The sequence below is a fragment of the Macaca thibetana genome, chromosome 4 (genome assembly GCF_024542745.1).
Source record: "Macaca thibetana thibetana isolate TM-01 chromosome 4, ASM2454274v1, whole genome shotgun sequence".
NCBI classification, from domain to species: domain Eukaryota; kingdom Metazoa; phylum Chordata; class Mammalia; order Primates; family Cercopithecidae; genus Macaca; species Macaca thibetana.
Genome location: NC_065581.1, coordinates 31,662,097 through 31,689,813, shown reverse-complemented (window position 1 = coordinate 31,689,813; position 27,717 = coordinate 31,662,097). Strand labels below are relative to the sequence as shown.

The following is a 27,717-nucleotide window of genomic DNA, read 5'->3' as shown; positions in this document are numbered from 1 at the left end:
CCTCCCTTTTACATGCATGTGCTTCAACCAGTTCTCTAGGAAGACATTCCAGACAACTGTTTATCGTTTGTTACTATATTTGACTGCAGAGCTTTCAAGATTTTTAACATTTTATTTTTAAATTTTTGGTGTAAAAATAATTCATGCTCACAATAGGAAATGAAACAATCAAAATATGCATAAATATACTTTTAAATCTCTCCTGTCACTAAATCCAAACCCACTTTACTAAGGTGATTACTATTGTATCCGCCTTCTCTCTGCATGTTTACTTTCTTCACTTGCATGCAAACCATATCGAGTGTTTTTATCTGGTAGCTTTTGTTGAACTGCAATGACTGTAAATTTTATATGCAATTTAATCATTTTCCAGACAACTTGTGATATAACTTAAATAGTATAAAATCCACACATTCAAAATATACAATTCGGTGGTTTTTAGAATATTCACAGTTGTGCCTCCAGTACCACAATCAATTACAGATCCTTTTACCTCCTCCCAGCCCTGCAGAAAAATCCATATCCAAAGCCCAGGCCAAAGAAACTACCAATCTATGTTTTAGCTCTACAGATTTACCTATTCTGAACATTTTATGTAATGAAATTATACAACATGTGGCCGTTTGTGTCTGTCTTCTTTTACTTACCAGAACGTATTCAAAGTTTGAATGAGTCGTAGCTTGTATCAGTACTTAACATCTTTTCCATTGCTTAATTATATTCCATTGTATGGATATATCACAATTTATTTATTAGTTGGCAACATTTTGGTCCTTATCGTTAGGATTATAATGAATAATGCTGCTACAAACATGGTATATAAGTTTTTATGTGAACTTATGTTTTCATTTCTCTTAGGTATACTGTATACATAGGAGGGGATTGCTGGTTCATGTAATAATAACTTAATGTTCAACAATTTGAGCTACTGATAGCCTGCTTTCTAAAGGAGCTATGTCTCTTAAATCCCCACCAGCGAAGTGTGAGTGTTCCAGTATCTCCATATTCTCATCAACACTAATTATTACCTTTTTAATTATGGCCATTCTAGTGGGTGGGAAATAGTATCTTATTTTTGGGTTGTGTGCATTTCCCTGATGGTTAATGATATTGAACATGTTTCTATATGCTTATGAGCCTTTTGTATATTATTTGTCATATTATTATTTTATTTATTGTTTATTATTATCTTATTATTACTAATATTATTATATTGAGTTACAACCATTCTTTATATATTCTAAATACAAGTCTTTTCCTTGCCAGATGTAAGATTTGCAAAAATTTTCTCCCATTCGATGAGTTTCTTTTCACTTTCTTGGTGGTGTCCTTAGACTCATACATTTTTAATTTTGATGATGTTCGATTTTTTATTTCCTCTTTTTGCTTCTGCCTTTGGTATCATTTAAGATCAGTTATTTTTACCTAATCCAAAGTCATGAAGATTTATACCTATGTTTTCTTCTAAGAGTTTTCTAGTGTTAAGTCTCACATTTAGGTCTTTGATACACTTTGAGGTAATTTTTAAATGTAGTGTGAAGTAGGGATCCAGCTTTATTCTTTTGCATATGGATAGCCTGTTGTCTCAGCACCACTTGACGAAAAGATAATTTCTCCCCCCCCACTGAATTATATTAGCACTGTTTTCAAAAACCAATTAACCATAGAAGTGAAGAGTATTGCTGGGCCCTCAATTTTGTTCTGACTTCATTCTTTTTAATGCTGTTGTAAGTTTGGATTTTTTTTTCTTTTTTTTTTTTTTGAGACGGAGTCTCGCTCTGTAGCCCGGCTGGAGTGCAGTGGCGGGATCTCTGCTCACTGCAAGCTCCGCCTCCCGGGTTTACGCCATTCTCCTGCCTCAGCCTCCCAAGTAGCTGGGACTACAAGCGCCTGCCACCTCGCCGGGCTAGTTTTTTGTATTTTTTTAGTAGAGACGGGGTTTCACCGTGTTAGCCAGGATGGTCTCGATCTCCTGACCTCGTGATCCGCCCGTCTCGGCCTCCCAAAGTGCTGGGATTACAGGCTTGAGCCACCGCGCCCGGCCGTAAGTTGGATTTTTAAATAACATTTGTATTAATGCATTGATACTCTATAGAAGCACATTCAATATTTGTGTTTTGATCTTGTAGTCTACCAATGTGCCAAACTCATTTAGTGTCCAGATAAAATATGCACACTGCTTAGATGTGCATAGTTCAGGAAAACAGGCAGTGCTTGAGCGTCCCGTGAAGAGCATTGGGACTGCATGGAGCACTCCCAAATTTGAGGTGATGACTACAGGCTCCCGGTTGCAATAGACAGTAACAAACTCTTCTTTGTATTCAAGAGATGTTCTGGACTCACGCAGGGAAACTCGGGCTAGGGAATGAAGATAATTTTAAATGCAACAACTCAGACTAACAGATCCATAGTCTGGGAAAGTAAAACTTAGGAGCTTTGAGAGTTTAATTGTAATGCTGTTTTGACACAAGTCTTTTACACATTGGAAGTCTAATCATTCAGGGATTACCAATATTGTGCTACCTACTGTATTAATAAACAAAAAGGAAACTGGTCTCTATGAGAATCTCTACGTGGTGCCTTCAGACAAAACTTCACCAGGTTTAGAGAGAAAACCCCTGTCTCTACACCTCCATTCCCAGGGCGAGCTCACTCTCTGGCATCAAGTTCCCCGTGGTCAGTTTCCCTGCACAAAGGTCCAAGGGGAGAGGTAGGGAGTGGGAGGCAGGGAGTCCAGTTCAGGTTCGGGGATTACAGGACGAGTAGGGAAGGGGAAGGGGCTGGGTGCAGCCTGGGGGTCTCTCCCTGGTTTCCACAGACAGACACTTACTTGTCCAGGACTCAGGCAGACAGGGTGTCAAAGAGGCTTGGTGTAGGAAAAGAGGGATCAGGATGAAGTCCCAGGTCCTGGGCGTGGCTCTCAGGGTCTCCGGCCTTATCTGCACTGGGGAGGCGCAGAGCTGGGGATTCCCCACTCCCCTAGTTTCACTTTTCCCAACAGGTGTCGGGTTCTTTTTCCAGGATACTCGTGACGCGTCCCCAGTTCCCACTCTCATTGGGTGTCGGATGTCTAGAGAAGCCAATCAGCGTCGCCGCGGTCTCAGTTCTAAAGTCCCCACGCGCCCACCCGGACTCAGTCTCCTCAGACGCCGAGATGCGGTCATGGCGCCCCGAACCCTCCTCCTGCTGCTCTCGGGGGCCCTGGCCCTGACCGAGACCTGGGCCGGTGAGTGCGGGGTCGGGAGGGAAATGGCCTCTGCGGGGAGGAGCGAGGGGACCGCAGGCGGGGGCGCAGGACCCGGGGAGCCGCGCGGGGAGGAGGGTCGGGCGGGTCTCAGCCTCTCCTCGCCCCCAGGCTCGCACTCCTTGAGGTATTTCAGCACCGCCGTGTCCCGGCCCGGCCGCGGGGAGCCCCGCTTCATCTCCGTGGGCTACGTGGACGACACGCAGTTCGTGCGGTTCGACAGCGACGCCGCGAGTCCGAGGATGGAGCCGCGGGCGCCGTGGATGGAGCAGGAGGGGCCGGAGTATTGGGAAGAGCAGACAGGGCTCGCCAAGGACGTCGCACAGACTTTCCGACTGGGCCTGCGGAACCTGCGCGGCTACTACAACCAGAGCGAGGCCGGTGAGTGACCCCGGCCCGGGGCGCAGGTCACGACCCCTCCCCACCCCCCACGGACGGTCCGGGTCTCCCCGAGTCTCCGGGTCCGAGATCCGCCCCGAGGCCGCGCGACCCGCCCAGACCCTCGACCGGGGAGAGCCCCAGGCGCCTTTACCCGGTTTTATTTTCACTTGAGGACAAAGTCCTCGCGGGTTGGGCGGGGCGGGGCGGGGCTCGGTGGGCGGGGCTGACCGCGGGGGCGGGGCCGGGGTCTCACACCATCCAGTGGTTGTCTGGCTGCGACCTGGGACCCGACGGGCGCCTCCTCCGCGGATATAACCAGCAGGCCTACGACGGCAAGGATTACATCGCCCTGAACGGGGACCTGCGCTCCTGGACCGCGGCAGACACGGCGGCTCAGATAACCCAGCGCAAGTGGGAGGTGGCCCGCGAGGCAGAGCAGGTGAGAGCGCACCTGGAGGGGACGTGCGTGGAGTGGCTCCGCAGACACCTGGAGAACGGGAAGGAGACGCTGCAGAGCGCGGGTACCAGGGGCAATGGGGCGCCTTCCCCATCACCTCTAGATCGCCCGGGATGGCCTCCCATGAGGAGGGGAGGAAAATGGCATCAGCACTAGAATGTTGCCCTCCCTTGAATGGAGAATGGCATGAGTTTCACTGATTTCCTCTGAGGGTCCCCTCCGCTCTCTAGGACAATTAAGGGATGACGTCTCTGAGGACATGGAGGGGAAGACAGTCCCTAGAATACTGATCAGGGGTCCCCTTTGACCACCGCAGCAGCCTTGGGCACCGTGAATTTTTCTCTCAGGCCTTATTCTCTGCCTCACACTAAATGTGTTTGAAGGTCTGTTTCCAGCTTTTCTGAGTCCCTCGGCCGCCACTCAGGTCAGGACCAGAAGTCGCTGTTCCTCCCTCAGAGACTAGAACTCTCCAAGGAATAGGAGATTATCCCAGATGCCTGTGTCCAGTCTGGTGTCTGGCTTCTGTGCTCCCTCCCCCACCCCAGCTGTCCTGTTCATTCTCAGGGTGGTCACATGGGTGCTGCTGGGGTGTCCCATGAGAGATGCAAAGCATCTGAATTTTCTGACTCTTCCCATCAGATCCCCCAAAGACACACGTGACCCACCACCCCGTCTCTGACCATGAGGCCACCCTGAGGTGCTGGGCCCTGGGCTTCTACCCTGCGGAGATCACACTGACCTGGCAGCGGGATGGGGAGGACCAAACTCAGGACACCGAGCTTGTGGAGACCAGGCCAGCAGGAGATGGAACCTTCCAGAAGTGGGGAGCTGTGGTGGTGCCTTCTGGAGAAGAGCAGAGATACACGTGCCATGTGCAGCATGAGGGGCTGCTGGAGCCCCTCACCCTGAGATGGGGTAAGAAGGGGGATGAGGGGTCATGTCTGTTCTCAGGTGAAACAGGAGCCCTTCTGGAGCCCTTCAGCAGAGTCAGGGCCCCTCATCTTCCCCTCCTTTCCCAGAGCCATCTTCCCAGTCTACCATCCCCATCGTGGGCATTGTTGCTGGCCTGGCTGTCCTAGCAGTTGTGGTCACCGGAGCTGTGGTCGCTGCTGTGATGTGGAGGAGGAAGAGCTCAGGTAGGGAAAGGGTGTGGGGTGGGGTCTGGGTTTTCTTGTCCCGCTGGGGGTTTCAAACCTCAGGTAGAAGTGTTCCCTGCCTCATTATTGGGAAGCAGCATCCACACAGGGGCTAACCCAGCCTGGGACCCTGTGTGCCAGCACCTACTCTTTTGTGCAGCACATGTGACAATGAAGGACGGATATATCACCTTGATGGTTGTGCTGTTGGGGTCCTGATTGCAGCATTCACGAGTCAGGAGAAGGTCCCTGCTAAGGATGGACCTTGGGAGGACAGTTGGTCCAGGACACACACCTGCTTTCCTCCTGTTTGCTGATCCTTCCCTCGGTCTGTAGTCATAGTTTTGGAAATTTCTTTTGGGTCCAAGACTAGGAGGTTCCTCTAAGATCTCAAGACCCTGCTTCCTCCCAGTCCCCTCACAGGACATTTTCTTCCTACAGGTGGAAAAGGAGGGAGCTACTCTCAGGCTGCGTGTAAGTGGTGGGGGTGGGAGTGTGGAGGAGCTCACCCATCCCATAATTCCTCCTGTCCCACGTCTCCTGCGGGCTCTGACCAGGTCCTGTTTTTGTTCTACCCCAGCCAGCGACAGTGCCCAGGGCTCTGATGTGTCTCTCACGGCTTGAAAAGGTGAGATTCTTGGGGTCTAGAGTTGGGGGAGGGGGGGCAGAGGGGAAAGGCCTGCGTAATGGAGATTCTTTGATTGGGACGTTTCGAGTGTGTGGTGGGCTGTTCAGAGTGTCATCACTTACCATGACTGACTTGAATTTGTTCATGACTGTGGTTTTCTGTAGCCTGAGATAACTGTCTTGTGTGGGACTGAGATGCAGGATTTCTTCACACCTCCTTTTTGTGACTTCAAGAGACTCTGGCATCTCTTTCTGCAAAGGCATATGAATGTGTCAGAGCCATTCACCTCCTGCCCTGCTTCTAGAGCTTCTGTTCTGCTCTGCTCTCCTGCCCTCTCTCCCTGCCCTGGTTCTCGTGATCTTGGTGCTGAATCCAATCCCAACTCATGAATCTATAAAGCAGAGTCTAATTTAGACTTATATTTGTCTGTGAAATTGGACCCATCATCAAGGACTGTTCTTTCCTGAAGAGAGAACCTGGTTGTGAGCTGCAGTGTGCTGTGGGGGGTGGGCACCAAGGGAGTGATTGACTGTGGAAAAGAATGAGGGCAAGGACTGAACCCTGGACCTCCAGTTGTAAGGGATGTGATCAGACCACACCCAGAGCAGACTGCACAGTTCTGACCCCAAGTCTAGAGGACACTTAGGCAAGGAACTTCCGTGTGTACAGGGATCACCCGAACGTGGTGCTGAGATCCAGGAAGTCTGGAGTCGAGCTACAGAATCTGTATTTATGACAAGGCTGGAGTTCATGTTGCTGTTCTCCAGATTACACTTGGAGTATCAAGAACAGCAGGATCCCACATGTCTGAGCATCAGCCTCACCTCTAGGGCTTGTTATATAAACGATTCCTTGGTCTTGTGCATAATACTCTGAGACAGGGGTTCTGGGGAGTGGCCTGAGTATTTTCTAAGCTCCCGCCAGCAATCCTGTTGTTCAGTCAGATTGGGAACCACTGAGATCAGAGAGTGCCCAGGGTGGGTGGATGGGGTGGGTTTTCAAACCTGTTTAAAAGAGGATTTTTCTCACAGAAAGAAAAGGGAGGCTGTGTATCATCAGTTATGAGATGTGACGTTCCCTGTTGTTCTCTCCACTATGGAGTAGAGGCCAGGTAGAGAATTCAGTATGTGGCTCTCGCACAAGGAACACTTCTGAATGCTGCTCTCTGACACCCGCCCACAGACTCATTTCCCAGTCACTTCTTGGAGCAAACCATGGAAACCAAATTTCTGTAATATACACATAAAGTCGTATATCTGGTATTGGGGTCTAGTTTTATTGTGGGGAAGGCCACAGAAGCAGGCTGGAACCTACACATCCAGGAACAGAATCCACAGCCCACCCTGGATCAGGTCCCTCCTAGGAACAACTGCCCCTGCTGCTGAGCACAGACGCCACTGCTCACACCTCTGACACCCTAGTGCTGGACACTGGACCCTGAGGCCAGGACAGATGTCGCTGCTGCACCTGGAAATTGGATATCACTACTGTCACTCAGCCATCTTTACTAAAATGTTTTCTGCACAGTCCCAGCCTATCTGTCACCTCAGTCTGGCTCAGAGGCTGGCAGTGATATAGGAGTTAAGAAGAAATTATTTAGACAGGTAGTGAGGGTACAGAAGGCTTTTAATGAAAAGCAGGCTCCAAATTATTTTCTTTTCTAACAAGGTGCAGCCTGTAATATCAAGCTTCAGACACAGACAAGTAAGCTGGAAGCTTGCCCGGATAAATGCCGGCAGCTGTGCGAATAGGAATCGGACACCTGGGACTGGGCATGTTCACAATGGCGACTCCATCTTCCCTTCTCTTTGCCAGGCATGTTTACAGTAAGGAGCAGACAACCTGGCGCTGGCCAAGTGGAAAGTCCATTTGCATAATAGGATGAGGGTGGGGCGAACAGCCTTCCACACCCCTTATGTAACTATCACACCTGGTCCAACCAACCTGTATGCCCTACATAAATCAGACACCATCTCCTCAAGCCTGCCTGTAAAATCCGATGCACTCCCATTCCAGGCCGGAATTCCCTTTTGGGTGCTCCTCTCTCTCACAAGAAGAGAGCTGTTCCCCTTTGTCTTTCTTTTGCCTATTAAATGTTTTGCTCCTAAACTCACTCCTTGTGTGTCAGTGTCCTTAATCTTCTTGGCGTGAGATGACACACCCTTAGTATTTACCTAGGACAATGACATGTCTTCAGCAGGTGGTCATCGGACTGGTGGAGCTTAAGACGCATGTCCATGATCAACTGCAGGGGTGACTGGAATGTTGTCCTCTTCCAAGGAGGGAGGTGGTGTCTGTCTTCTCTCAACATTTTGCATGTTGTAAACCAAAAATAAACATCAAAGCCACCCCCTCCTAACCATCTCAATTGACACCCTCAGCCAGGGTGCTCAAAAGTTAACCTGAAAGACTGACTGAGGCCACTATGGGAATCAGGTGTTGAACATGCCTCATTATGCCCTCTTCCCTTTTGGAATTCAGGAAAAGCTGACCAGCATTTGCCACCAACACAGACCTTCAATCTGATCAGAAACATTTACAATCTATTCTCTCTGAAGCCTAGCACCTGGAGGCATCATCTGCATGAGAAAATTTTGGACTCTACAACCTCTTATCATAACCCAGACCAATCACAAATCTCCTATACCAGACGAATCATAACAGTGAAAAGATCCTGGCACATTACCAGAATCCTCTTTGGTCATTAACAATTATGCCAGTGCAGTCCAAAAATAGGAATAGTCTCAGCAACACATGGCTGCACCTTTCAGGCATCTGGAGACATCGAGCTAAGAGACAATACTCTCTCTTACTTATACCTCTTTCGAATAGTTCATGTAACATTTGATTTTCCTCATTACATAACCCATTTATTCATTCATTTACCCTCAGCTACTATTTCTCCTTCTCTTCATTTATACTAAACATTTACAATTTCGGAAGGAACACTAGGCTCTGCTGCTGTGCTGGCTTGGACTGCAGGGACCAATACTGTTCTAGCAATTGTCTCGCATCATCCATTCCAGTTCATAGAGGGTAGGGTTATGCAGGTAGAGAACTGGGTGGCTATCTGACCCCAGGCAATACAGCTGCATTCAGTGTTAGCCCCAACTTTGCCAGATGCAGTGAAGGCACAACCTACTTCTCCAGGCCCTTAGGAATTATTACATAAAGGACATAAAATATATTTACAGTTTCTTGCTTAGGAATAATTCCTGTTTCTGGACTCTATTTGCATCCCTAGTCCTGGGACCACTGCATCAGGGATGAGAAAAGCAAGTTGTGGTGAATTACAGTCATTATTCCAGTGTCCTCCCACCATGGGAAGGAATATATGTAGATCACACCAGCACCTTCCCCTGATCCACCAGGAAAAGAGAGGATCCTCTCATGTCAAGTGTGAGCACACTCATGAAGGTGTATAAGCCCACCCTTCATGCTTGTTTCCCCACTCTTGCTTTATACACCCAATGTTTCAATTGGCTATTGTAATTCTCTGTGGAACTCTTCCTTTGAGAAGGATGTCTCTCTGACCATTGTTGGACATTTTGAGCAGGTGCATTTTCCAGTGTAAAGAAATGTGACTCAGTGGTCCACATGGTTGCAGTACCTCCCATTCAAGTTCTTTGTAGCACTCCGAGCATTTGCATCTGAGATAAAGGAGAAACCCCTCTTAGAAGCCTGCCAGGGCCTCCCAACCTGGAAATAAAGAAAAACTTTCAGTTCCTTCAAGAGAAATTCCAGGCACCTAGCCAGCCCTAAAAAGCAAGTGAGTGACCTTATAAACAAGAAGGTAATGATAGCTTAAAACAATAGCCAAGGAAGTTAAAGTCACAGGATGTTTGATTCTCTACAGAAACTAAAAACATCTTAACATATGTCCCTGAGTTGTTTTTCAGAAACACGGGATCCCACCTAATAGATCCACTGACAGGGAGACCTTATAAAGGGGAAACTGAGGACTGAAATCTGACCGCTGTTCTTTGTTCTAAATTTGTTACTGAGGGGACTGGAGACAGTCAAGGCCACAGGCCAGACCTGAATATTCCTCTCTACTCCCCTAGCTGTGTAAGGAAGCTTTGCTTCCTTATCTATCACAAATCAGAGAATCTTTAAATCTACCTAAGACCTGTAAACTCTCTCATCAGGATTTTCCACCTTTTAAGGCCGAAGCAGTGTATCACTTCTATGCATTGATTTATGAGGTTGCCTGTAACTCTGCTTTCCTGAAATTTGCCCCTGCCTTTGAAAATCCTTGTTTGTGAGCCATCAAAAAGGGTGGGTCTTAAGCGTGAGTTGCCCGATTCTCCTTGTTTGGCGCCCTGCACATAAATGCCCTCCTTTCTCCCACCACAGTCTCAGTGTGGATGTTTGCTTTTACTGCAACATCCCAGGTGAGTGGACCCCAGTTTAGTTTGGTAACACGCCTACCAACAGCTGAACAAAGCCCACTCCAGGGTGAGGATCTATTCCTGTCAAGACCCATTTGCTGCTTCCTGGGGCTAATGGTATCAGTCTAACTTGCCAGTTATGTATTTTCAAGGTCTTCTCATAAAAGAATCTGCCACATAGCCATATGCTCTCTCTCTCTCTCTCTTTTTTTTTTTTGTTAAAGAAAGCCCTTCTTATGTGTATTTTGTGCCTGTGATGTGTGGAATGCAAGAGGAATATGTCTTGATTCCACCTATCTCTGCATTGCTAAGGCCCCAATGTCTACTTATTTCACGGACTCAGGTGATCACCACAAGCAAACGTGGATTTTTTGTTGTTGTTGCTTTTGAGATGTGGTCTTGATATGTTTCCCACTTTATAAATAGCTCATATTTCTTGTCCCTTCACTATTGATAGACAATTGTGTTGTATCCAGATTTTACAAGTCGTGCTGCTATGAATAATATTTTCATATATTTTGGCACACACATACAAGCATTTCTACTGGTTGACAACTAAGAGTGCTATTGCTGGGTCATAGGTGAGTAGATGCTTGGCTTAGTCTCTGGTTAACAAATTTCTAGTAGTAAACAAACGGTAGAGGAGCGTGAATCTCTTAGAAATTATTCGGATAATAAATAAGGGAGGAATGAGAGACTGAGACTATAATAACTCTTTTGCAAACCATCATGACTTAATGAATTTAACCATTGAACAGCAATGGCAATTAACAACACAATAAAACAAAAAACTAATGTCAGGTTCTTCCTCTTGATGGAAGAACACAATACAGCACCATCAAACAAGTACAAGTGACAAAGAAACCAAGCCTGAATATAAGCTAACCTCCATAGCCAATTACCAATTTAGAGGCAATACAGATAATAAAAACACACATTAAACAATGGCTTGGGGAGCAATCAGCAAAATGCACACTATGGGAAGCTCTACCACACAATATAAATTTCAAGAAAGAATCTACAGAATAAAAGAACAAAAGCATATTTCTAAAGGTAAAACAATTATAATTTTGGATGATAAAAATATAAAATAGAACAAAGAAGTGATGATCATGAAAGTCAGGATGTATTTTCATTTGGGGGAGGAGGGAGTTTACTGCTGAGCTGGGGCAAATGATGGGGCTTCTGGTTTGCTCCACAAACGTCTATCCCTGGTGGTTTAGGGGTGTTCACTTTTTATTCAAGGACACAAATTTTAGACCATTTCTTTTTCCTTCTGGAGTCCTACATTTTATTTCATGACACAAAGGTTAAGGAAAAAATAATTTATAGAGTATGGTTACTGTTTTGCACAAAGCCCCCTCCCCATCTTCCCTCTGAGCACCCAGAACAACCAGCAGCCCCAGGACCCCCAGCAGGCGTGACCTCACTTCTAGGTGTGTGTGCAGCTCACAGACTCTTGGAAAAACCTGATAGGACACAGCTGAGGGAAGGCCTTCCCCGCCGTCTGCAGGCTCTTGGCCATCAGTGTAGAGGGAGCGGCTCCTCACCTCTCCCACAGGCACCTTCACAGCCACAGCCTCCTCTCTGCATGGGGAGTTCATGGCCCTTCCCCTGAACACGGTGACACGGATCTCGCCAAAGGTGGAGATGACACCATTCCTCCCCCCACCATCTTTTGCTATAGAGCAGCTGGAGTACGTTCCACCCACACACAGGACAGGGAGCTGACAACCAAGGAGGGGAGGATCAATACTCCAGCTTTCTCTACTTGTAATAAGTTCTCTCCATTGGCATAATCTTGTTCATAGTCTCAAAATTATTTAAACTGCTACTATATCTTTAGTGGCATATTTATCTATCATAATGTTATTTTATTCTTAATTACCATTTCCTGTTTTATTTCTCCGTCCAAAATAAAACAGCTGCTTTTGATCGGCTGGGACCTCAGCAGTGGCAGCTGCCAGGTCAGCCTTGGTGAGTGGCGACTCAGTTGCTGTGCCCATGCAGTGTCCATCGCAGCCCCCACGGCTACTTTGTGCAGGGACTCCATGAGCAAGCCCTGTGCGCTTCTTTTGCTTTACAGGAAACTTGACGCAGGTTGGTGTCCAGTGAAGAAATCCCAGGTGCATGGAAAGGAGAGGAGGACCTCAGGGCTGTGAGTGACCTGCAAAAGGAAGTGCATGGACCACCAGGTGGCGCTGCTGCGCTGCCCCGCTCCCAGAAGGTGAATGCTCAGGACGAGTTTTGAGGTGGAGAGAGGGATGTCATTGCTCATCCTCCAGGTTCAAAGTAAAAACCTTCCAGCCAATCTTGGCCGCGCGTTCTTGTGTAGCGAGCGGGATCGGAGGTGCTCACCGCTGCTGTCATGGTTCGTTTGCTAAACTGCATCGTCGCTGTGCCCCAGAACATGGGCATTGGCAAGAACGGGCACTTGCCCTGGCCGCCACTCAGGAATGAATTTAGGTATTTCCAGAGAATGACACAAACTCTTCACTAGAAGGTAAATAGAATCTGGTGTTATGTATAGGAAGATCCGGTTCTCCATTCCTGAGAAGAATCGACCTTTAAAGGATAGAATTAATTTAGTTCTCAGCAGAGAACTCAAGGGACCTCCACAAGGAGCTCATTCTCTTGCCAGAGGTCTGGATGATATCTTCAAACTTACTGAACAACCAGAATTAGCAAATAAAGTAGAGATGATTTGAATAGTTGGTGGCAGTTTTGTTTATAAGGAAGCCATGAATCACCCAAACCATCCTAAACTATTTGTGACAAGGAACATGTAGGTCTTTGAAAATGACACTTTTTTTCCAGAAATTGATTTGGAGAAATATAAACTTCTGCCAGAATACCCAGGTGTTCTCTCTGATGTCCAGGAGGAGAAAGACATTAAGCTCAAATTTGAAGTATATGAGAAGAATGATTAATATGAAGGTATTTTCTAATGTATTTTAAGTTGTTCCCCTCCCTCGGGAAAAAAGGTATGTATTTTTACATGAGAAGAAAAAGACTTGTTGACTTTAGATCTATGAATAATTATTTCTCAGCAATGTGTTTTTTCCCGCACTAATCTTGAATATATCAGATACCATTTATGAAACATTCTTGCTATAACTAAGTGCCTCTCTAAGACCCCAACTGAGTCCCTGCACCTGCTACAGTGAGCTGCCATTCCACACCCATCGCACATGGCACTCTGGCCAGTCCTTGACATTGTCGGGCTTTTCAAATGTTGGTAGTATTTATTAAAGATGAAGATGCACATACCCTCCAACTGAGCAGTTTCACTAGTAGGAAATACCGAAAGCTTCCTACGTGTATATCTAGAGGTTTGTAGACAAATGTTGCAGCCTTGTTTGTAACAGTGAAAAATTGAAAACAACCTGGAAGTCCAGTGATGGGAAAATGAATATATTTCTGTTTAGATTGGGGAACCCAAAGCAGATTCCAAGACTGATATTTCAGTGAAGACAGTTTATTTTTTCTAGGTCTTACCAGAAATCATCAATTGAGGTATGGAGAAAGGGAACTGAGAAGGTAAGAAAACTAGTTTAAAGTCAGTGAGCAGGTTCTCATTGGTAACAAGCTTTATACTGCTGAGATACGGGGAAACAGAGAGGAGAAAGCTGGAGTATTGATGCTCCACTCCTTGGTTGTCAGCTCCCTGTCCTGTGTGTGGGTGGAACGTACTCCAGCTGCTCTATAGCAAGTCCCAAGTGTTTGCAGTAAGAAGCTGCTGGCATGCATGGGAACCGTGAATGGCAAACACGTAAAGCAATTCCATGTTTAAGTATATAACCTCTTCATATCTTTTTTTTTTTTTTTTTTTTTTGACAGAGTTTCACTCTTGTTACCCAGATGTAGTGCAATGGTGCGACCTCAGCTCCCTACAACCTCCGACTTTCTGGGTTCAAGTGATTCTCCTGCCTCAGGCTCCCAAGTAGCTCGGACTACAGGCACGCGCCACGACACCAGCTAATTTTGCGTTTTTGGTGGAGACGGGGTTTCACCATGTTGGTCAGGCTGGTCTCGAACTCCTGACCTCAAGTGACACGCCCGCCTCGGCCTCCCAAAGTGCTGGGATTACAGGCGTGAGCCACCGCACCTGGCAGATCTTTATTCTTTTTATGTAGTAAAGATATAAAGTCGCACATGGTTTATTTGAAATATTTTATGATTTAAAAAAATACAGAAGCAGGAAATCCAAATCTAAGTTCAAGTGAGGGATCGTGGTAGTTTGAACCAGAAGATTGCATGTAATAGGAAACTGTGATTTAAGATATATTTTAAAGTTGGAAGTAGCAGGATATTCTGATGGAGTTTGACTTTGGTTTGGGGCCCACTGAGTTTGAGATGCCTTTAAGAAATGAAGGAAGAAGAGAGAGAATAAAAGAAAAACTGGCCAGGCACAGTGGCTCATGCCTGTAACACATTGGCTCAGCATTTTGGGAGGCAAAGACAGGCAGATCCCTTGAGACCATCTTGAGCAACATGGTGAAGCCCCATCTCTACAAAAAATACAAAAGTTGGCTGGGCATTGTGGCGCCCACCTGTAGTCCCATCTGCTCAGGGGCTGAGGTGGATGAATTGAGCCTGCGCGGTCACGGCTGCAGGGAGTTGTGATTGTGCCACTGCACTCCAGCCTGGGTGACAGAAGAGACCCTGTCTCGAAAAAGAAGCTGGAAACAATGGAAGCATGCCTTCAGAATTCTAGAAAGAAAGCTATTTTCAACAGGTAAGTCTATATTCAGCCAAATAATCAAGGATGAAGGTAAAATAATACATTTTTAGGCAAGCAAAGACTCAGGGATTACCTCCATGTACCCTTTCTTGGGAAACTATTGGAGAAAATACTCCAGCAAAATGAAGGAGTAGACAAACCAGAGAATGACATGGATCCAGCAAATAGGATCCAACACAGGCAATATTCCAGCTAAGGAGCTGGGTTAAAAAAAAAAAAAAAGAGTAAAAGTATTAATAGGTTAGCTGGGTGGAATGGCTGATGCCTGCAGTCCCAACTACTCAGGAGGCTAAAAGCAAGAAGTTGGCTTGAGTCCAAGAGTTCCAGACCAGCCTGGCCACCATACTGAGGTCCCTTGTCTTAAAAATAATAATAGGTTATTGCCAGATTTGGGGCATTTGGAAAGAAGTTCGTTGAAGATAAAGCAAAAGTGAAAAAAACAAAGGGGAAGGGTGATTAGGCAATCATTAATTCTAGGGCAGAAGGAAGTGCCGGATAGGAAGTGAGAGCATATTATGCTGTTTTTCTCAACAATGAGCAATATGTACTTAGTCATAATGATGCGGTGACTGCTTAGGCCCTAACTCCGGTAACTACTTTGGGACAATATGGGAGGAAAAGTGAAGATAGTGATGGTGTAAGAGCTAAATCCTCATCTGTCATATCAAGAAATCACTATAGAATGTGTAATATAATCAAGAAATGACTAAGTAGTTACGTGAGGAAAAAAATAGAAGACATTGCTAAAACAGTTAAAAGTCATTGCTCTGGAAGATTCAGAGGGATGGGGCAGGGGACTGTTAGGATGCATTATAAACTGAAGAGGCTTTTTAAAATTACATGTATTAATATATGCACCCACTTGAAAAACTGAAAAAATAATAATTTGGAAAAACCCATGAAGGCAGCTACCAGAAGGAAAAACTGAGAGAATGAAAAGTGCTTGTCTCTGGAAAGAACAAATGGCAGGACTGTTGCTTTCACTGTAAGACTTTTAGAGCCATTTGATTTTACTTAACCATTTTCATCTATTTCTTTAATAAAACAACTCTATCATAATAAAAAGTTACATTCATTCATAGAAAACAAACAAACAAACAAAAACCTTTCCTGCCCAGCCCATCTCATTCTCCCTGAATCCTCAGCGCTAATGAGGACTGTCTCCTTCTCGCCTCCCTGGACTGGACTTTTTAACACTGGAAAGTGGATGTGATTTCTAGTTTCTGCATGTCCCGGTTTATTGTGCTGTCAGTAAAATAAAATCAAAATACATACTGAATAAATAATAAATAAAATAACCCATAGTGAGCAAAGGTTTACAATGTATTTTTTTGAGTCAAGATCTCACTCAGTGGCCTGGGCTGGAGTCTGGTGGTGCGATCATAGCTAACTGCAGCCTTGAACCCATAATTTCAAGGGATCCTCTCATCTCAGCCTTCCCAATACCTGCGAATACAACCCCCAACCACTAGGCCCCGCTAAGCTTACTTATTTTTATATCTTTTAGTGATGAGGGTCTCACAATGTTGTCCAAGCTGGTCTCCAACTTCTGATTTCAAGCAATCCTCTTGCCTTAGCATCCTGAATTGCTGGGATTACAGGCATGAGCTGTCATGCCTGGCTTGTAATTGACGCCATCAAGGTTTCCTTCTCCAAGTGTGGACACAGCAGCAGACACCCCTTGACTCTTGGGTCAGGACACTGGGTAGAATAGAATAGTAAGGCAGCAAAGTCCCTGCAGAAAGTGCCCATGTGGAAGAGGTCCAGCAGGAAGGGCCAACTGACCCAGGGCCACCATATTTAGGGATAACTCCTCTTTCTGGGCAGGACTGTTCTGTGATTACTTTTGTATTCACAATAGTCCTGAAATCGTAGGATGATGAGACTCAAGACTGGCTGGGATTTGTTTTCAAAAAACCATCTCTGAAATTTGTTGATCTTTTGAATGGTTTTTAGTGTTGCAATTTCCTTCAGAACTTAACTCATTCTTAACATTTCACAGTCTACTTTCAGTTAACAATGTACTAGTACCCATAAATATAGAAATATTATAATCATTTATCCTCTGCAAAATGTCCATCTTTTATGGTATAGATATTATATGGAATATATCTATATAGGTTGTAAGTCCCACGATAAAAAACTTTTTCTTATCTTTAAGCAGTTCTATGTATATAAAGTAAGAATAAATGAGGGGAGCAAGATAGCCTTTTGCACTTAGCTCAGTATTTACCATTTTTGAACATCTTCATCTTTTCTGATAATCTCATTTTCCACCTGGTATCATTTGTCTCTAGTCTGAAGAATTTTCTTTACCAGTTGTTATTGTACAGATCTGCTGGTGAGAAATTCTCTTAATTTTCTTTTACCTGAAATATCTCCTTATTTGCCTATCCTTGAAGGACATCTATGCTGGATGTAGAGTTCTTAGTTAACCTTTTTGTCTTCCAGCACTTTAAGGATGTTATTCTACTTTCTTTGGTTTCTGTGGTTTCTAATAAGAAGACATGGGTCAGGACGAGAGGAACAGAGAGACAAAAACTGGGAAAATAACATGGGAGACCTAAAACTTGTCATATCAATAATGACAAAAACCTATATGAATCAACACTCTAATGAAGGGCAGAGATTGTGTGACTTGGTTTAAAAAAACACGGAACCCAACCATATGCTCTTTCTAGATGTGCACTTTGTTTGTCTGTTTGTCTGTTTTAATTTAACTTTTATTTTTAGTTAAGGGGCACATGTGCAGGTTTGTTATATAGGTAAACTTGTGTCATGGGGTTTTGTTGTACAGATTATTTCTATACCCATTAGTACCCACCCAAGTATTAAGCCTTAGTACCCATTAGCTATTTTTCCTGATCCTCTCCCTCCTCCCACGCTCCACCCTCAAGTGGACCCCAGTGTGTGTTGTTCCCCTCTACGTGCCCATGTATTCTCATCATTTAGCTCCAATTTTTAAGTGAGAACATATGGTATATAGATTTCTGTTCCTGCGTTAGTTTGCTAAGAATAAATGCCTCCAAATCCATCCATGTTCCTGCAAAGGACATAATCTCATTCTTTTTATGGCTGTATAGTATTCTACAGTGTATATGTGCCACATTTTCTTTATCCAGTCTACCATTATGGGCATTTAAGTTGATTCCAAGTCTTTGCTATTGTGAATAGTGCTTCAATAAACATATGTGTACATGTAAGACATGCACTTTCTTTTTTTATTTAATTTATTTTATTGTACTTTAAGTTCCAGGATACATGTGCAGAATGTGCAGGTTTGTTACATACGTGTAGTCTGCCATGGTGGTTTGCTGCACCCATTCACCGTCCTCTAAATTCCCTCCTCTCACCCCTGACTCCCCAACAGGCCTTGGTGTGTGTTGTTCCTCTCACTGTGTCCATGTGTTCTCGTTGTTCAACTCCCACTTAGGAGTGAGAACATGCGGTGTTAGGTTTTCTGTTCCCATGTTAGTTTGCTGAGGATGATGACTTCCAGCTTCATCCATGTTTCTGCAAAGGACATGAACTCATTCCTTTTTATGACTGTGTAGTATTCCATGGTGTATATCTACCACATTTTCTTTACCCAGACTATCATTGATGGGCATGTGGGTTGGTTCCATGTCTTTGCTATTGAATATAGTGCTTCAATAAACATACGTGTGCATGTGTCTTTATAGTAGAATGATTCGTATTCCTTTGGGTGTATACCCAGTAATGGGATTGCTGGGTCAAATAGTATTTCTGGTTGTAGATCTTTGAGGAATGGTCACACCATCCTCCACAATGGTTGAACTCTTTTACATGAAATGAAATGAAATGAGACCAATAGAAGGACCGGGCATGGTGGCTCATGCCTGTAATCCCTGCATTTTGGGAGGCTGAGGTGGGATTATCACTTGAGTTCAGGAGTTTGAGACCAGCCTGATAGTGAGACCTCATGTCTACCAAATAAAAATAATTTTAAAAGAAAAAAGATCAATAGCTAGGAAAGGAAGAAACAAAAGTCTTTCTTTGTCACCAGCTTCACTGCATATGTAGAAAACACTAGGAGATTCTGAAAAAGTCTCTGGAATTAATCATTGAATTTGCAAAATAATTCATAAAATGTATGTAATAAGTCACTCAGATGAACATGAAAACATAGAAAACAATACTAGTCATCTAAGAGGTGCAAGTTAAAACCAAAACAAGAAACCATCACCCATCACCTAGAATAGGTAAAGTTAAAAAGACATATAAGTCTAAATACTGTCAAGAATATGGAAAAAATAAGAATGTCTGATATTGCTGGCAGGAATGCAAAAAATGTGGCAGCCAATTTGTAAAGCAGTATGGCAACTTCTTATACAGTTGTCCATCTATTACCACATGACCCAGCAATTCCACAAATATGTATTTATCCAAAAGAAATAAAAATGTAAGGCCACACTTGTAAGCAGTTATTTCTAGTGGCTTCATTAATAACAAACCCTAGCTGGAGGAATCCACATGTTAATCAACTAGAGAATAGAGAAACCAATGCATAAACTGGTTTTCCAGCAATACTCAGCAGCTGCTCAGCAACAAAAATGAGTGAATGGCATCATCTCAAACATCATTATGCTAAAGAAGAGACCAAACGAAGGACTACACACCATATGATTGTATGTCCATTAAATTCTAGAAATTCCACTATTGCAGTGACAGAAAACAAAGCAGTGGTTGAGTGAAGGGAAGGGATGAGAGTAGGAGGCAAGGATTAAACAGAAAGGGGCATAAAGAAAGTTTTTAGGAAAAGAACCTGTTCTCTACAGTGCCACAGTTCAGGAGTAACTGGGTGGTGGGAACTAAGGGGAGAGGCACACCTGTTCTCTACAGTGCCACAGTTCAGAGTAACTGGGTGGAGAAGGTAAAAAATAAAAAAAAAAAAAAAAAAAAAAAAAAAAAAAAAAAAAAAAAAAAAAAAAAAAAAAAAAAAAAAAAAAAAAAAAAAAAAAAAAAAATAAAAAAAAAAAAAAAAAAAAAAAAAAAAAAAAAAAAAAAAAAAAAAAAAAAAAAAAAAAAAAAAAAAGTGAGGGATGAGGGCAGAGAGAAGGGCTGGGGAAGCAGGAGGTGAGGACAAGGAGCAGGGGAAAGGACTCCAAAGCAGTGGAGGAGACTAGCAGGGGGTTCTCTGCATTCGGTGTTTCTGTACTGGGCAGTGTGGTAGTTACACGACTATAAATAATTACCAAAATTCACCAAAAACCGCAGCTAAAACTGGTGAATTTTAGTACACGTAAAAAGGCGGGGGGAGGCAAAAATAAAGATATTTTTAGATTATTAAAACCATAAAATTCATTTCCTAGGGGTCCTGTACTACATTTAATTTTAAAGGAAATTCTTCAGGGTGAAGGGAAATGATACTAGATGGTGACCTAGATACACAGAAAGGCACAATTAACAACAGTAATGATGCACACACACATGTCACATTCACAATCATTTTCTTAATTTCCTGAAGACATATGTCTGCTTGTCTAAAACAAAAAGTATTACACTGTATCACTGAGTTTATAATATAGATTGATGTCATATATAAAACAATAATAGCATAATGGTAGGTTAAATGAAACTACACTGTTACAAGTATCCTTTATTTTGCCAGATGTAGTTTAATAGAACCTGAACTTCACTGTGAAAAGTCAAGGAATCGGGTTTCCATTCTTACAACAATAAAAAACTAGTGTAACGAAATATAGCTGAAAGCCACTAGGAAAATTAAAACCATAAACTAAAACCTGTTTATTTGACACATAAGAAAGTAGCAAAGGAGGAACAGAAACAAAAAGATATGAGACAAATTGAAAACATTTAGCAAAATGGTAAACCAAAATCCAGCCATAGTAAGTGAAGAAATGACAGGACTTTGCTCACATTAGCAGGACTGCTGAGCACTGTGGGGAGAACAGACATGGGCAGGAGGTGAGGGACCGTGTTAGTGCCACAATTCAGGAGTGACAGGGTAGCGGGGACTTAGGGGGGGGTGTGTGAGGATGAGAGGGGCAGAGAGAAGGGCTGGAGAAGCAGGAGGTGAGGAAAAGGAGAGAGGAAAGAATTCTAAAGCAGTGGAAGAGCCTAGCAGGGGGTTCTTTGCATTCAGTATTCAATACATTTTGTTGGACTTCCTAAAAACTAATTGGCTCCTTACGATTAAAAAAAAAAAAAGTTACAAAAATACCAAGTGTCCAGATAAAATATGCACGCTGCTTAGATGTGCATAGTTCAGGAAAACAGGCAGTGCTTGAGCGTCGGTGAAGAGCATTGGGACTGCATGGAGCACTCGCAACTTTGAGGTGATGACTACAGGCTCCCGGTTGCAATAGACAGTAACAAACCCTGCTTCTTTGTATTCAGGAGATGTTCTGGACTCACACAGGGAAACTCGACTAGGGAATGAACGTAATTTTAAATGCAACAACTCAGTCACAGATCCATAGTCTGGGAAAGTAAAACTTAGGAGCTTTGTAATGCTGTTTTGACACAGGTCTTTTATAAATTGGATTTCTAATCATTCAGGGATTATCAACATTGTGCTACTGTTATGCCCAGACTGTTTGTTCCCCAAAGAAGACCACCAGAGTTCAGAGTCAAAGCCAAGCGGCAAGGATCTTTACTACAAGTTCGAACTTGGTCCCTCCTTTACACAGTATACAAGAGGGCCCCGAACAATGCGAGCGTTTGCTTTTTATAGCCCGAAAGTTGTAGGGGAACAAAGAAATTCTTTTGGCTCCTGCGCTTTCAGTAACCTTGAACGGCTGTCTCCTTATCGGAGACTTTCCAGGTGGTGTTTGTACTGAGCTCAGGGAGTTTGAGAGATATATGGTGGTGGGATGGGAGGATGGGATGTGTTTGTGCTAGGCTCAGGGAGTTTTGAGCCCGGGGCTGAGGAATGTGCCCAGCTCCTTTCATTCCCCCCTTCTTTTCAGGTATCTTTAGAGCCAATCTTGGGTCTTATAAGTCTGATTCTGTTTCAGCGTTTACAGGTTGGTATTGGGCTCTGAGGACCATGAGTTGTACGGTGTCAAATCTTTCCCTAACAAATTGTAAAATTCTGTTAACAACACAAGGTCCTATGGTAAGCAGAAATAGTAGACTTAGCAGGGGTCCAAGGAAGGGGGCTAACAGAGAAAACATAGAGGAATTCCACCATTGGTCTGCAGCTGAAGCAAACTGCCGTGTTTTTACTTCAGTGCTTAACTTGCGTAACTGTTGGACCCGGTCCTCTATAAGTCCTGATTCATTTATGTAGAAACAACAGTCTTCTTTTAGAAATATACATGTACCACCTTTTTCTGCAGTGAGTAGGTCTAGGGCCCTCCGGTTTTGCAAGGTTACCTGAGCTAGGGACGTAAGCTGCCGCTGAAGGGAGGCAAGGGACTCAGCCGACTCCTCCATAGCAACGGCAAATTGTTGGTATAACTTGTTACTTTCTATGAGGGTGTGACCTAGGGCTCCCCCCGCCAGTCCGGCCGCAATGAAGGATGCGGTGAGGGAGATTCCTGCAATGAGGGGGAGAAATATGGCTCGTGCAGGTCTTGGTCTAGGGTCTGGGTGAATAACAGCACTAGTCCAGTTACCGGTATACCCTAGGAACTCGCCAGCAGTTAGTAGAGTCAACCGGGGAACTAATGTGACAGGGAGACATAGTAGGTTATTAACAGAAGGACTAGGTAGGTTCTTAGATAAGGTTCCATTACACCAGAAGAATATGCCTGATGGAGCCTTTAAGGTGATATTAGGGGGCGTTGCAGTGATGCTGCAGAGGCTGGAATTGGTTCCTGAGAAACAGTAGGGAAACTTCCTGACTGGGGTTTAGGTATAGGGGCACGTTCAGGATAGGAGCATACGAGAGGTTTTGGAGGTTGTTAGCTTGGGCAAAGGTAGAGGATCCCCATGGCAGAGGGACAGCGGTTAGTGGTGGACGTCCTAGAGTGGCGCACAGAAAGCAGCCAGACAGGCTATGAAGTCCTGTAAGGTTAGCAAGTTCTAGTCCTTCTTGTAATAACTTTAACTAGGAGAAAGGACGTAAGTCTTGTGTTAGTCTGTTTTCCTGTCGTTGGATATTCCCGTGGACCAGGGGCAGTACTTGCACTAGGCCTCGCCACAGATAGAGGTGACTGCTAGGCCATGTGGAGGAGGGGGAGTAGTATACAGCCCCATGTTGAGGTGTGGTCCAGCGGGAGTTCCAGGGGTCTCTAACTATCCATGTATATGGAAAGTCTCTATCCCGTCTACGATAGAAGGGCCATTTAGGGTCTAACTGTTTTCTCTCTCCCCCAATAACGGGGTCTGTGGATGTTACAATAGTTATAAGGACAGCCAGCATTTTGGTGCCACCAATAGTGTTTACAATTGTATTTAGTCTGATCAAACTCAAAGCATATTATTGGTGTCATAGGTTTGGCTATTTGAAAACCAGTAAAATTTAGTAGAATTGGGCTGTTGCACCCTGAGGAAGGGCAATCAGCACTGGCCAATAATTTTCCGGGCTTATGAGGTGCCCAGGGTGGGTTCGGTTTTCATAAAGCCAGAATCTCCAGACAAAGGGATTATGAGCTGGTTTTGTGATTTCTCCAGCGGCCACTAGGGCGACTAACATTAGGGTTAGACTACCTAACTGCATGTTTGCAGTGAGCTATTTGAGAGATATATGGTGGTGGGATGGGAGGATGGGATGTGTTTGTGCTAGGCTCAGGGAGTTTTGAGCCCGGGGCTGAGGAATGTGCCCAGCTCCTTTCACTACCTACTGTATTAATATAAACAAAAAGGAAACTGGTCTCTATGAGAATCTCTACGTGGTGCCTTCAGACAAAACTTCACCAGGTTTAGAGAGAAAACCCCCTGTCTCTACACCTCCATTCCCAGGGCGAGCTCACTCTCTGGCATTAAGTTCCCTGTGGTCAGTTTCCCTGCACAAAGATCCAAGGGGAGAGGTAGGAGTGGGAGGCAGGGAGTCCAGTTCAGGGACGGGGATTCCAGGACGAGTAGGGAAGGGGAAGAGGCTGGGCGCAGCCTGGGGGGTCTCTCCCTGGTTTCCACAGACAGATCCTTGTCCAGGACTCAGGCAGACAGTGTGACAAAGAGGCTTGGTGTAGGAGAGGGATCAGGACGAAGTCCCAGGTCCTGGGCGTGGCTCTCAGGGTCTCAGGCTCCGAGAGCCTTGTCTGCATTGGGGAGGCGCAGAGTTGGGGATTCCCCACTCCCGTAGTTTCACTTCTTCTCCCAACCTGTGTCGGGTCCTTCCTCCAGGATACTCGTGACGCGTCCCCAGTTCCCACTCTCATTGGGTGTCGGATGTCTAGAGAAGCCAATCAGCGTCGCCGCGGTCTCAGTTCTAAAGTCACCACCCGCCCATCCGGACTCAGAATCTCCCAGACGCCGAGATGCAGGTCATGGCGCCCCGAACCCTCCTCCTGCTGCTCTCGGGGGCCCTGTCCCTGACCGAGACCTGGGCCGGTGAGTGCGGGGTCGGGAGGGAAATGGCCTCTGCGGGGAGGAGCGAGGGGACCGCAGGCGGAGGCGCAGGACCCGGGTAGCCGCGCGGGGAGGAGGGTCGGGCGGGTCTCAGCCTCTCCTCGCCCCCAGGCTCCCACTCCATGAGGTATTTCAGCACCGCCGTGTCCCGGCCCGGCCGCCGGGAACCCTGGTATCTCGAAGTCGGCTACGTGGACGACACGCAGTTCGTGCGGTTCGACAGCGACGTCGAGAGTCCGAGGATGGAGCCGCGGGCGCCGTGGATGGAGCAGGAGGGGCCGGAGTATTGGGACCGGAACACACGGAGAGCCAAGGGCAACGCACAGACTGAGCGAGGGAACTTGCGGACCCTGCTCCGCTACTACAACCAGAGCGAGGGGGGTGAGTGGCCCCGGCCCGGGGCTCAGGTCACGACCCCTCCCCATCCCCCACGGACGGCCCGGGTCTCCCCGAGTCTCCGGGTCCGAGATCCGCCCCGAGGCCGCGGGACCCGCCCAGACCCTCGACCGGGGAGAGCCCCAGGCGCCTTTGCCCGGTTTCATTTTCAGTTGAGGCCAAAATGCCCGCGGGTTGGTCGGGGCGGGGCGGGGCTCGGTGGGCGGGGCTAACTGCGGGAGCGGGGCCAGGGTCTCACACCCTCCAGAAGATGTACGGCTGCGACCTGGGGCCCGACGGGCGCCTCCTCCGCGGGTATTACCAGGACGCCTACGACGGTAAGGATTATATCACCCTGAACGAGGACCTGCGCTCTTGGACCGCGGCAGACATGGCGGCTCGGTTCACCCAGCGCAAGTGGGAGGCGGCCCGTGCGGCGGAGCAGCTGAGAGCCTACCTGGAGGGGACGTGCGTGGAGTGGCTCCGCAGATACCTGGAGAAGGGGAAGGAGACGCTGCAGCGCGCGGGTACCAGGGGCAGTGGGGAGACTTCCCCATCACCTCTAGATCGCCCGGGATGGCCTCCCATGAGGAGGGGAGGAAAATGGGATCAGCGCTAGAATGTCGCCCTCCCTTGAATGGAGAATGGCATGAGTTTTCCTGAGTTTCCTCTGAAGACCCCCTCTGCTCTCTAGGACAATTAAGGGATGACGTCTCTGAGGAAATGGAGGGGAAGACAGTCCCCAGAATACTGATCAGGGGTCCCCTTTATCCCCTGCAGCAGCCTTGGGAACCGCGAACTTTTCTCTCAGGCCTTATTCTCTGCCTCACACTAAATGCGTTTGAAGGTCTGATTCCAGCTTTTCTGAGTCCCTCGGCCTCCACTCAGGTCAGGACCAGAAGTCCCTGTTCCTCCCTCAGAGACTAGAACTCTCCAAGGAATAGGAGATTATCCCAGATGCCTGTGTCCAGGCTGGTGTCTGGCTTCTGTGCTCCCTCCCCCACCCCAGGTGTCCTGTCCATTCTCAGGGTGGTCACATGGGTGCTGCTGGGGTGTCCCATGAGAGATGCAAAGCGCCTGAATTTTCTGACTCTTCCCATCAGATCCCCCAAAGACACACGTGACCCACCACCCCCGTCTCTGACCATGAGGCCACCCTGAGGTGCTGGGCCCTGGGCTTCTACCCTGCGGAGATCACACTGACCTGGCAGCAGGATGGGGAGGAACAAACTCAGGACACACAGCTTGTGGAGACCAGGCCAGTAGGAGATGGAACCTTCCAAAAGTGGGCAGCTGTGGTGGTGCCTTCTGGAGAAGAGCAGAGATACACGTGCCATGTGCAGCACGAGGGATTGCGGGAGCCCCTCACCCTAAGATGGGGTAAGGAGGAGGATGAGGGGTCATGTCTCTTCTCAGGGAAAGCAGGAGCCCTTCTGGAGCCCTTCAGCAGGGTCAGGGCCCCTCATCTTCCCCTCCTTTCCCAGAGCCATCTTCCCAGTCCACCATCCCCATGGTCGGCATCGTTGCTGGCCTGGCTGTCCTAGGAGCTGTGTTCACCGGAGCTGTGGTCGCTGCTGTGATGTGGAGGAGGAAGAGCTCAGGTAGGGAAGGGGTGAGGGGTGGGGTCTGGGTTTTCTTGTCCCACTGGGGGTTTCAAGCCCCAGGTAGAAGTGTTCCCTGCCTCATTACTGGGAAGCAGCATCCACACAGGGGCTAACCCAGCCTGGGACCCTGTGTGCCAGCACTTACTCTCTTGTGTTGCACATGTGACAGTGAAGGAGGATGTATCACCTTGCTGATTATGGTATTGGGTCCTGATTCCAGCATTCGTGAGTCAGGGGAAGGTCCCTGCTAAGGACAGACCTCGGGAGGGCAGTTGGTCCAGGACACACACCTGCTTTCCTCCTGTTCCCTGATCCTGCCCTGGGTCTGTAGTCATAGTTCTGGAAATTTCTCTTGGGTCCAAGACTAGGAGGTTCCTCTAAGATCTTATGGCCTTGCTTCCTCCCAGCCCCCTCACAGGACATTTTTTTCCCACAGGTGGAAAAGGAGGGAGCTACTTTCAGGCTGCATGTAAGTGGTGGGGGTGGGAGTGTGGAGGAGCTCACCCATCCCGTAATTCCTCCTGTCCATGTCTCCTGCGGGTTCTGACCAGGTCCTGTTTTTGTTCTACCCCAGCCAAGGACAGTCCCCAGGGCTCTGATGAGTCTCTCATGGCTTGAAAAGGTGAGATTCTTGGCATTGAGTGGGTTGGGGGGCAGAGGGGAAAGGCCTCGGTAATGGAGATTCTTTGATTGTAACGTTTCGAGTGTGTGGTGGCTGTTCGGAGTGTCATCACTTACCATGACTGACTTGAATTTTTTGTTCATGACTTGTTTTCTGTAGCCTGAGACAACTGTCTTGTGTGGAACTGAGAAGCAGGATTTCTTCACGCCTCTCTTTTGAAGAGACTCTGGCATCTCTTTCTGCAAAGGCATCTGAATGTGTCTGTGTCCCTGTTAGCATAATGTGAGGAGGTGGAGAGACAGCCCATCCCTGTGTCCACCGTGACCCCTGACCATGCTGACCGGTGTTTCCTCCCCAGTCATCTTTCCTGTTCCAGAGAGGTGGGGCTGGATGTCTCCATCTCAGTCTCAACTTTATGTGCACTGAGCTGCAACTTCTTACTTCCCTACTGAAAATAAGACTCTGAATATAAATTTGTTTTCTCAAATATCTGCTATGAGAGGTTGACGGACTAATTAAATAAATCAATTCCTAGTATTTGAGAGAGCAAATAAAGACCTGAGAACCTTCCAGAATCCGCATGTTCGCGGTGCTGAGTCTGTTACGGGTGGGGGTGGAGAAGGCTGTGAGGAGC

The 27,717-nt window shown here is 46.4% G+C and overlaps 1 protein-coding gene and 4 pseudogenes across 4 annotated transcripts in view; 3 read left to right on the top strand and 2 right to left on the bottom strand.

Annotated features, from left to right (window-relative positions):
• LOC126953147 (class I histocompatibility antigen, Gogo-OKO alpha chain-like) overlaps positions 1-27,717 on the bottom strand; it is a 280,609-nt pseudogene that overhangs the window by 13,035 nt on the left and 239,857 nt on the right. The gene's annotated exons all lie outside the window — the stretch shown is intronic.
• The window catches only part of LOC126953075 (HLA class I histocompatibility antigen, B alpha chain-like), a 147,162-nt pseudogene that overhangs the window by 13,035 nt on the left and 106,410 nt on the right, over positions 1-27,717 (bottom strand). The gene's annotated exons all lie outside the window — the stretch shown is intronic.
• LOC126953093 (class I histocompatibility antigen, Gogo-B*0103 alpha chain-like) lies at positions 3,031-27,402 on the top strand. Its single transcript, XM_050788450.1, has 8 exons — positions 3,031-3,226; positions 3,356-3,622; positions 3,868-4,146; positions 4,722-4,997; positions 5,102-5,218; positions 5,660-5,692; positions 5,799-5,846; positions 27,243-27,402. Exons 1-7 carry the CDS (start codon positions 3,067-3,069, stop codon positions 5,840-5,842), a joined length of 1,176 nt encoding a protein of 391 aa, XP_050644407.1. The 5' UTR covers positions 3,031-3,066; the 3' UTR covers positions 5,843-5,846; positions 27,243-27,402.
• LOC126953153 (dihydrofolate reductase-like) lies at positions 12,523-13,167 on the top strand (annotated as a pseudogene).
• LOC126953088 (class I histocompatibility antigen, Gogo-B*0101 alpha chain-like) overlaps positions 24,353-27,717 on the top strand; it is a 133,020-nt pseudogene continuing 129,655 nt past the window's right edge. Inside the window, exons 1-5 of the transcript XR_007725123.1 lie at positions 24,353-24,464; positions 24,594-24,863; positions 25,109-25,384; positions 25,961-26,237; positions 26,342-26,458. The product of XR_007725123.1 is annotated as a class I histocompatibility antigen, Gogo-B*0101 alpha chain-like (transcript). The remainder of the gene's footprint in view (positions 24,465-24,593; positions 24,864-25,108; positions 25,385-25,960; positions 26,238-26,341; positions 26,459-27,717) is intronic.